General features: G+C 27.1%; 1 protein-coding gene across 1 annotated transcript; it reads right to left on the bottom strand.

Annotated features, from left to right (window-relative positions):
- Positions 1–7779: 7779 nt before the first annotated feature.
- On the bottom strand, positions 7780–11283 carry LOC101498352 (ACT domain-containing protein ACR4-like). The gene is made up of 7 exons (XM_004492007.4): positions 10965–11283; positions 10815–10860; positions 10602–10716; positions 10315–10382; positions 8920–9519; positions 8350–8454; positions 7780–8264 (listed from the first exon to the last, which is right to left on the bottom strand). The coding sequence occupies exons 1-7, from the start codon at positions 11036–11038 to the stop codon at positions 7917–7919; spliced, it is 1356 nt and encodes a 451-aa protein (XP_004492064.1). The 5' UTR covers positions 11039–11283; the 3' UTR covers positions 7780–7916.
- Between the last annotated feature and the right edge of the window lie 232 nt (positions 11284–11515).

Genomic DNA, 11515 nt, shown 5'->3' with positions numbered 1-11515 from the left:
GTGCAATTTTGCTTGGTGGAAAATATCTAGCAAAGAATGTTTGCTTTAACTGATCCCATGTGGTAATGGATTCAGAAGGCAATGAATGTAGCCAAACTCTAGCTCTATCCCTTAATGAAAAAGGGAAAAGTCTTAGTCTAATGGCATCATTGGCCACTCCATTCATTTTCAAAGTATCACAATACTCTAAAAAAATAGACAAATGGAGGTTTGGATCATCTGTTGGAGGACCGGAGAATTGGTTTTGTTGTACCATAGATAGCAATGAAGGTTTCAATTCAAAATTGTTAGCCTCTACAGTCGGACGCACAATACTTGAATACGGTACCGTAGTATTGGAAGAGGCATAGTCTTTCAAGGTTCTATTTTCATCCATTTTTAAATCTTTTTCTTGTTCAGAAATTTTTTTCTCTCTTCTTCTCCTATGGAAAAATCTTTCTATCTCGGGTATTGATTCGACAAGATTCCCAAGACTTTGGATTATTCGCATGCAAAAAGAGAAAAATCAGTAAAAAAAAAAAAAGGAAATATTTTAGTCTAATCGGTATAGAAAAAGAGAATTAATATAAATAACAATGTCCCAGACAACAATGCCAAAAATTTGATAAGACTGTAAGTGCACAGTATTATCGCGTAGTAAAAATTATCGTTCACACAAGGACTTTGTTATGAATACTAATGTTTCTTTACTATGATGATTAGCTAAAACAGTAAATGTTGATGATGATTTTTGGTTTAAAATTCACAATAAAAATAAAGTCTTGGGATTGTAGTTTTCACAATGATGGATACGATAAAATTAACCTTATATGAGTTATATGGGTGTTAAACTCTTAAAAATCAGATAAATAATTGTAACTAATGCTTTCTTTCAAAGAACAAAAGTGTATTTTAAACTAATAACCAACCTATTTTCATGATTCGATTCTTTTGTCCAATCTTAGGGGTCAAATATCAAATCTACATTTCGGTATATTATTTGATATCTAAATATGAATATGGTTCTTACTAAGATTGGATTAAAAGATCAACACTCATGACAAAAAGAAATAGAAATTGTTAGAGATCCAACATTGGAAATCCTACAATCCCAAGACAAGGAATATCTACTTACATATGATCATAGTAGAATCAAAGCTTAAATATAAAAATATTGGAAATATAAAATAACATAATAAAAAATAACAAAACAAAATAGAAAACTGAATATTATTGAAACTAGAAAATTTCTAAGAGAAATACAAGAACAAAAGAAAGAAAAGAAAGAGTAGTAAGAGATTGTGTGTAGGAGTTGAGTATATGTGTCCCTAAAACTAAGTATCTTGGTCCTTTTTATAGTCCTAGGTGCTTTCATGAGCTTTAATTACAAGAAGCCATCAGAATTTGATAGAAGGAAAACGGTTAAGCAGAAAATTAGTCATTTAGGGCCATAATGACCATTACTAGCAGACAATAATAGGTGCAGCTGTAGAAGATCAACAGATTATGGCCGTAATGGTCATTACTGCTAGGCAGTAATAGATCAGCAGCAGAAAATGAATAGATTATGGCCATAATGGTCATTACTGCCAAGCAGTAATCCTTACTGACTTGAATTGGCAAATTCTTATTTTATTTATTTTTTTCATGCATCTGTTATGGTTGTAATGACTATTATGGTCAGACAGTAATGTTTGTTGGAACTTGAGTTTTTTTCATTTTCTTGATCATGATGCACCACTTGACTTCAAGGCTTTTTTGCTCCAAAAATCTTCAGTTATTCCTTCACTTCTCCTTGCAATCAAAACAAAAAGGTAACAAAAAATAACTAAAATCGAATTAAAAACATCAAATTAACCTATCAATTAAAGTTATAAAAATAGATAAATTCTAGCTTATCAATAGGGTGAAGCAATCAACATACTTTACATATCAAATTTACTTTTTTTTATCCTTTTGGCCAATATAAAATTTAGGTTAAAATGCACTTTCGGTCACACTATTTTATCAAATCCAAGATTTTTTTTTTTTTTTTAGTTTTGATTCTTTTGTTTTTAAAATTGCTGACATTTAGTCCCCTTCTCAAATTGAATTTCAATTTGGCGATGTTATAATCATTTTAACAAAGTGTATAAGATAATGTGAAAAATCATTGTGACATATAATTTAAATTAAATAATACCACTTTAATAATGTTAAATAAATAAATAAATATCTTTAAATTTATATTTTAACTTTAAATCAATTTTATTTTTTAAATTTTTGTAAAGTTTAAAAATACTTATATTTTTTCTAAAAATTAATTTCTTATTATTTTAAAAAATTTCAAAAAGTAAACAAAAATTATTACTTTTCTTTTTTATAGTAAATATTTATTGCATCTTTTTATTTTTTTTAAAAAAAAAAGTAATTTTAGTTTTTTTATTAAAGAAATTATTAAAGTAAAAAATCCAAATTTTTCAAAAAAATTATTTTAAATTATTAAAGTAGTATTATTTAATTTTAAATTACATGCACCATGATTTTTTATATCACTGCTTATTACAAATCACTAAAACGATTGCTACATCAATAGATTAAAATTAAAATTAAAATTGAGAAGGTAGATCAAATGTCAACAATTTTAAAAATTGAGGAATCGAATTTGTGAAAAAGATTTATTATAATCTTTAATTTTTTTCTCTCTAAATAATTAAAGTCAGTAAAAATATCAAAACAAAAAAAAAGATAGAGAATCTATTTCTATAATTTACCTTTTGTTATTATCTCAAGGTGCACCTTCTTATATTTTGCGAGAAGAAAATCTTTAACTCAATGATTTATTTATTTTTTGAGAAGAACTGAATGAGTTGTGGTGTATTTTTTTACATCTTGCTGTGTTTCTTTCTTTTTATTTTTCTCCATCATTTCAAATTTGAATTCCGAAGATGAAAACTCTAAATTGCAATTTTTTATCATTTCATATACTTTTTTTTTAAAGAAAACAAAATCATATAAAAAAAAAAAAATCAGACTTAAGCAAATATTTATTTGAGTGAATCAACGGTACAAAAAAAATATTAATACAGTGCTCTAGAGTTTAGAAATAGAATAGAGTTTAACTTCTATGCATTAAGAGTGTAAATATTTTACATAGTTGTAAAATTATCGATCATCATTTGAGTAATTTTATAAATAATTGTAATAAAAGTTTGGCTAAATTACATATGCGGTCCCTTAACTTAGTTTCAGATAACGTTTTAGTCCTTTATTTTTTTTTTTTTTCGAGTTGGTCCTTTATTTTAATTTTAAGTGACAAGTTGATATTTTATGTTTTAAAATGTCAACAATATTATTCTTTTTTTACAAAAATTTAAAAAAAATCATCAAAATTTTCAACCAAAACCCATAAAATTCATTATCATCTTCAATAAAATGCAAATTGAATCAAATTCATAACTTAAATCTTAAAATAAACTCATATTTTCATTCTTTATTTGATGTTGTTGGAGATAAAAATATGAGTTTATTTGAATATTATTAACGATTTAATAATTATGATTGATTGTAATATAAAAAAATTATATTGACAATATATATATTAATTAAATTTAATATAGTAACTCAATGAACAAAGAAAAATGATGATTTTATTATATTATATTTATTAACAATTAATATATTTTCATTATCATAAATGTAAAGTAGGGAATAATAATTTGAGAATAATAATATAAATTTAACTTGCTGTGTTTCTTTCTTTTTATTTTTCTCCATCATTTCAAATTTGAATTCCGAAGATGAAAACTCTAAATTGCAATTTTTTATCATTTCATATACTTTTTTTTTAAAGAAAACAAAATCATATAAAAAAAAAAAAATCAGACTTAAGCAAATATTTATTTGAGTGAATCAACGGTACAAAAAAAATATTAATACAGTGCTCTAGAGTTTAGAAATAGAATAGAGTTTAACTTCTATGCATTAAGAGTGTAAATATTTTACATAGTTGTAAAATTATCGATCATCATTTGAGTAATTTTATAAATAATTGTAATAAAAGTTTGGCTAAATTACATATGCGGTCCCTTAACTTAGTTTCAGATAACGTTTTAGTCCTTTATTTTTTTTTTTTTTCGAGTTGGTCCTTTATTTTAATTTTAAGTGACAAGTTGATATTTTATGTTTTAAAATGTCAACAATATTATTCTTTTTTTACAAAAATTTAAAAAAAATCATCAAAATTTTCAACCAAAACCCATAAAATTCATTATCATCTTCAATAAAATGCAAATTGAATCAAATTCATAACTTAAATCTTAAAATAAACTCATATTTTCATTCTTTATTTGATGTTGTTGGAGATAAAAATATGAGTTTATTTGAATATTATTAACGATTTAATAATTATGATTGATTGTAATATAAAAAAATTATATTGACAATATATATATTAATTAAATTTAATATAGTAACTCAATGAACAAAGAAAAATGATGATTTTATTATATTATATTTATTAACAATTAATATATTTTCATTATCATAAATGTAAAGTAGGGAATAATAATTTGAGAATAATAATATAAATTTAATTAAAATATATAATTAAAAAAAATACGATAAAAATTATATTAAGACTAAAAATGATATTTTGAATTAAAGAGAATAACTTTTTGTTTGGAAACAAAATCTCCATGACCATCTTATCTAACTTTTTGTTTGGAAACAAAATCTCCATGTTTATGCTTTCTAATCATGTATTTGAAAAATATATTTTTGTTCTATAAATTAAAAAAATTTAAAAAAAATTAAAAAAAAATTAAGGATAAAAATCAAACTTGGAAGAAAAAAAAAGAGAAAAGAAAAGAATATAAAGAAAAAAAAAAAGGCAAAAGAAAAATTAAAGAATTCGAATGCTATAATGGGACACTAGTTTTTTCCATTTCTTTAAACTTTGAGACAACTTTAGATAAACTCTAGCCATAGTAAATCGTGTGTCACGAAGATGCCATTGCATTTCCAAACACGCACTAAACACCCCAAATGCACATTAGGATTAATGCAATAAGGTTTTACTGTCATATATTATATTGTTGAGCATATCTTGTAATGTGAGCACCCCAAATCTTGTAATGTGAGCAATGATAGTCTAAGTAAGTTGCATATGAAAAAACACACTAAATTTTTATGTTGTTGAGCTTTTAATTATATGATAATATAAGTGTTGCATATATAAATTTAAATTTATGATTACAAATTATTTACCATTACAATATCATATATTCATTATGGATTTACTCCACTCACTAATTGAAATCATGAGCTACAGATAAGATGATTTATATTTTAAAAATTAAATTAGTTTCTTAATTCTTTAATTTATTTTTTAATTTTAGCTTCTTAATTATTTTTTATTTAATTTAGTCTCTTAATTATATTTTTGTCAATTTGGTCATTTCTATTAATTTTTGATAAAAAAATTAAAAACTTTAGGATTATCATCTTCTTTCTTTCATTCATCTTCAAACTAAAAAATATAGAAATTTATAATTTCTTTCAATCTAACAACTCAAACAATTCATATTTTTAAATTTATAACTTTTCAAATTCATAACTTAAATTCAAATACATAATCTTTCAAACTCAAAAAAAGGAAAAATGAAAAAACCCCAAATCTATTTTCTCATACATTCATTTTATCTTCACTTTTAGGTACTTTTCTGTATGATCTCTTCTCATTTTCTTAAATGAATCATTTTTTTTCTTTCATGCAAAAATACCATTTATTTTTATTTTTAATTGGAATCCGGTTTCTATTTTTCAAAAATTGGATCAACACAAACCCTTTTGTCTAATTTTAATAATTTTAACCAAAGTTGTTTCAAATATTTTTTTTGATACATTTGTTATTGAACTCTTTTTTTTTTTAAATCTCTTTCTCTTTTAACTAAAGATTATGATTTGTATGTATAAATTAAGAGATGTTTGTTTATTAAAAATAAGTGATTTTTAAAATTAAGAATTTTAATTTGAATGGTTAAAATTAAGAAAATTGCATATTGACTAATTGATGAAAAATAAACTTTACAAACTTTTAGAAAATATCTTTTCAAAAAAGAATGAGTTTGAGGATTTTTTTTAATATTTTTTTTTAGTTTAAAATGCTATGAAATTGAAAGTTATGAATTTGATAGGTTGAGTTTGAAAATCGTAAATTTGATAAACTTTTTTATTAAAAAAGATAATGAGTTTATGAATTTGAAAAAGAATGAGATGAAAACATTTTGATGTATTTTTTTGATCGAAAATCAAAAAGAATAATTTAACTAACATAAATATAATTAAAGGATAAAACAAATGAAAAATAATTAAGAAAATTAAAATAAAACTAAAAAGTAATATATAAAACTAATTTAATCTATTTTATATATGATATATCGAATTTAAATAAAACATCTCAAAATGAAAGTCATGATATATCAAAAATTTTAAAAATATTTCAAAAATGAAAGTAATTTAATTCACACATAATTTCATTCCATGAATATAACAAAATGTAAACAACAATGAATTTTCAATTCACAATTGTCTTCATGGACAAATTTTAACATCACTTAACCTATTTCAGCAGCCACTTTGGATTATATATTAGCTCTTTCTAACAAAATGAGTGATTGTAGTTCAAGTTGCACACTTTTCCACACACGTTTGCCCACAAAAATAAAAAAGTGTATTTTTCCTATGAACCTAAGTGTGGTATAAGCTTTAAGAAACATCACAATCAAACAAAAACTGTATTTGAAGATTCTACATGAGCTCTTTACATAAGGCAAAGGACACGTGATAGTTGTACACCAGGGTACCACATGACACCCCTTCTTTCCAGCTGTTACCTTATGAAATGTCTCTATATAGATTAAGATAGGGTCAACAATTATAACTTGCAGAAATTTTTGTTTTTAACATCATGTGTTTTGCCCTACCAAGACACGACACTGATACGTAGACAATAGTAATAATTTGAAAAAAATAAAGTTATTAAGTGTTTATTAAATTTCATGGTAAAATTGACAAAATTACTGTAATTTTTCAAAAGCTACATAGTATAATCTATGTTTAGTTTTACACCGAAATATCGTGATTTTGTCAATTTTACGACGAGTAAAATTACAACGACTTATCATAATTTCATCAATTCTACTGTAAAATCAAACACGCACTAAATATAAATACATGTGTTGGAAACCAATACCAGATACAATTTCAATTTTAAGTATTTGTCCTACTTAACAAACTATGAAATCTTTCTTGACTCAAAAGAATCAAACCATCCCGAGTTCAAGAGAAGGTAACACAATTAAAACATATATTGTGATTGTAATGTACATTTTTCATTCATTTTTTTTGTGAGTGATAAAATGGTTTGGTAGTTTGATACATGTGAATTGGACAGAGAAGTTAATGTGAAGTTGAATCCTACTACTAAACATTACTAACAAGTAAAGATGTTGTGCATACACACATATATGTGGAGAATTGTTTCTATCATGATTCGAACCTAGATACTCTGGATTGATTCATCTGTAATTAAAGTTCATTCATCAAGGCTAATCACTTAGTTTTATAGAATAATTACCAACATTTGCACCTAATTTTTTTCTTCTTTTCATTGAGAACTTATTTTAATTTATTGGTGGTATGTTGACATTGACAATGCATTAAAGCCACAAGGATATTATGATAAGGCACATTAATATACATATTTCAAGAAAAACATGCCTAAATAAAACTCTACAATCTAACATATTTGAATAAAACTTAACAAAGAAACCAAATCTTGAAAGATTAAACCATAAAGCACTTGCAATGAGGTTTCAAAGAAGTCTAATTCTAGGTGAAAAAACTAAACTACTATTTACAAACACAAAAACATTATGCAAAATACACAACTAGGTTCAAGAATAAGACTTCATTAGACCTAAATTGTAAAGAAGCTTTTCGGACCTCGATCGAAAGAGATGACATAAAGAGAATTTTCCACTCTCCTCGGACAGAGATTTCGAGCACGCAGTATCTTCTTTTACGCGCAGTATAGTCAATCCGATCTCTTTTCGCACTGCGTCGATTGTTTCACTCTTGACAGGATTTCCAGACACATCAGTCACATAGAAAACATTCATGGCTTGGGAACCTCTTGTTGTAACCTCAGCGCGGCACACCGAAAGGCCATTTTCTCTAAAGATTCGAGTTACATCAGACAAAAGGCCAACTCTGTCGTCACCAGAGAGTTCTAGCTTAATTCCCTATGTATCAAATACAAATTAACATTGTCAATGAAAAACAGATTGAAAAAAAGTTGTGAAATAGCATCAAATTCATGTGTAGTACCTCGGATGTTCGTCTCCGAACTGCAGCCTCCAAGCAGTGAATCACTCTTTGTCTTTCAGCTTCAGAACTGATAGGATATCCATCCACATGCCTTATGTAATATTCCTGTAAAGAAAGACAAAGCACATTAATGAAGTTTGAATGATGATTCATTCTAATAGCAATCACAAAAAGAGGTCTAAGAATAGGCTCAATGTACGTTCGGTTCTGCAGTGATAAAAATTGATTTTGAATAAATTGATACTGACTAAAAATGAGTTGAATATAAAGTAATTCATATTTGAATACATTCATAAAAAAGTGGGTTAAAAATCAATTGTACTGTCTAAAGCTCTAGATTCTGATTTCAAGTTAGAATCAATTCTGCAAGCAAAATCAATGGTACTTGAAAATATCCGAACACGTCAAAATCATTCTACATTTGTCAAATCAATTTTGCTTTCTCCAAAAGTGGAACCAAATATACACCGAGTAAAAAATGAAATCAAAGTATAATAAGTATGATCAAGTCTAAGTTTATACAACATAAAAGTACTAACTAAATTCCAATTTAGAAGAACAATGACAAACCTGATAAGCTTCTGGTCCTTCAGCAATGACAGTTCCATGGTACACAACATACTGCATATCTGTGAGTGTACACACAGTATCGAACAGCAACTTCGGTCGATCCGGACACTTCAAGTTCACGACAGTATATCCCTTATCTATGCAATCATCAACAGTTACATGGAGCTTGTTTCTATCACTTGTTGCGCAAGAATCTCCATCGTATATGTCGTAATCGCGATCAGCATACATCAGCTGATGCAACCTCCTTTCCTTATGAGTAGAAGCAAAAGAAACAGCAGTGTTGGCGTTCTTCTTGTCGACATCTCCTTTTAAGACATAAAGGAGAAGATGCTTAATCTTGGCGAGGCGATCAGGATTGTCGATTGGCAATCCTGTTACGTCGTCGGTGATGTATACGACTGACGCCATTCTTGAATTGTGAGTCCAAACTTCGGCTGCTACCACATTGCATTTGAGGTCTGCAAGAATAGCAAAAACTTCTGAAAGCAATCCTTGCCTATCGCGTCCTGTTAACTCGATCGTTGTGTGTTCAGCCACGGATTGAACACCGACTGACCTTCTCACGGATCGGAAACTACGGACTCTTGGACCAAGTGACTGGAACAAGCAAATCAAAAGTCAAGTTTCGTAATTATTAGTACAAATAAAATAATTCAGATGGATCCATAGACAGAATGACATAAAGAAGCTAGATTGCCGAATTCAAGTTTGAAAAAAAAGTAGTTATTGTTTTGTTTGGTTCATTTTCAATCTAGTGGTTAATTTGCTTTTATTGAAAAAGAGAAATCATAAACAAAATCATGCATTTATTGAAAGAATAAAAGATATGCAGACAAATGAAGCACCGACACAGATACCAGATATTCAATTCTTTTTCGATTTCCTATTTCATTCAAAGGACAATAACTAAAAGGTGAATAGCCGATAAATGAAGCACCGACACAGATACCAAATAACATACTGGCACGTCAGCATCTGGAACAATTTGAAAAAACAGTAATTGAATGCAATGTCCTGTGTCGGTGTTATGCGGACACCAGACAGACACGACACTAACACATTAGCATCAGTTATAATTCGACAAAAAGTAATTGAATGTAATGTCTTGTGTCGGTGTCGTGCGGACACCAGACATGTCTTCCATTTGAAGGGCATAATATTCAATTACATGGTATGTTGAAAATTAAGCAGCACAAAGACATTATATGAACATTAATTTCAAGGAAGAGTGATAAAAACAATGATTTGATGACTCATAATTGGATACTCTCTATGTGTGGATAAAATAAGAAAATATCAATTAGACAAAATCTTAATTCCACTCCCAAATTACAAGCATAACAAATATCAAACCAAATAACTAACATCAGATTAGCATTGCAGATCTATTACCTGTTGAATTCTGTCAGCTACATCTTCTTGGAGACACTTTTTCCCATTTTGATCAGTAACATGAAAAACTGAAAATTGATCAAATAAAATAAAAAACCATAAAAAAAATTAGATAAGAAAATCACTTTTTTTCTTCTTTTCATCATTCTCCTAATAATCCAGAATTCGGCCTCAAGGTAAGTAAAGTCTGATGAAGAATTGTTTCGAAATCGTGAAAATTACATATTTTAGGCAAAACAATGATGATTACTTGATTCAAAATTGAGAATTGTAAAGGGTAATTTTACCATCCATGAACCATCCACCATCAGAAGAAATATAAGCTCTTCTAACAATGAGATTCATATCAGTAAGAACTTGAACAACTTCCAACAAACTTCCACGCTTATTAGCACTATCAACCTACAACAAAATTCACATGAAAAAAAATTGGTAAAAACTAAAATGACCCTTTTGAAATATATTAAAGATAAGACCTGAAAAAGGTTTCAATTTGTAACCTTTATCAAAGTTGTTGTTCTGCTTGAAGTATTATCCACAGTGACTCTGCAAAAAACAAAAAATAACAATTGGAAAAAAAAATGAAATTCAGAAAAAAAGAAAAAAACACACAAACATTAAACAAGATGTTTTAGAATTGTTGTTATAACCTTGGTGGATTCATTCGAATTACAAGTTTTTCGAATTCATCATCAAGAGGGAGAGAAGAAGTCCAACAATCCATTTTGTGAAACAGAACAGAACAGAACAGAACAGGGTAGTGTCAGAGTGTGTGTGTGTGTTTTTTATTTTTATTTTTATTTTAATTATGATTCATGTGTTTGTGTTTGTGTGTTTGGTTGTTGCACTTTCTTTGTACCTTTGAAATTGGGATTTGTGTGTGTGTGTTTTGGGGTTTGGAATTTAGAATTTGGTTTGGTGATAGATTGGTGAGATGGGGTGGCTCCTAAGCAGGACCAAGAGTTCCTCAGCAAACACTAAATCAAAACACCCAATCAATTATAAATACCACTATAATTTAATTAGAGACAAAAAAATTATGCATGTTTGGTGTAAAATAATTATAAAATATTATTTATATATACTGTCAAAGGTTTTTTATATTATTAATTAATCACAAAATAAGTAAATTATTAATAAGTTTTGACTTTTATTACAACTATTTATAAAATCATATACATAATTGATCATGATTTGTCGA

Source organism: Cicer arietinum, chromosome 3, assembly GCF_000331145.2.
Source record: "Cicer arietinum cultivar CDC Frontier isolate Library 1 chromosome 3, Cicar.CDCFrontier_v2.0, whole genome shotgun sequence".
Classification (NCBI taxonomy): domain Eukaryota; kingdom Viridiplantae; phylum Streptophyta; class Magnoliopsida; order Fabales; family Fabaceae; genus Cicer; species Cicer arietinum.
This window is presented reverse-complemented; position numbering and strand designations above follow the sequence as displayed.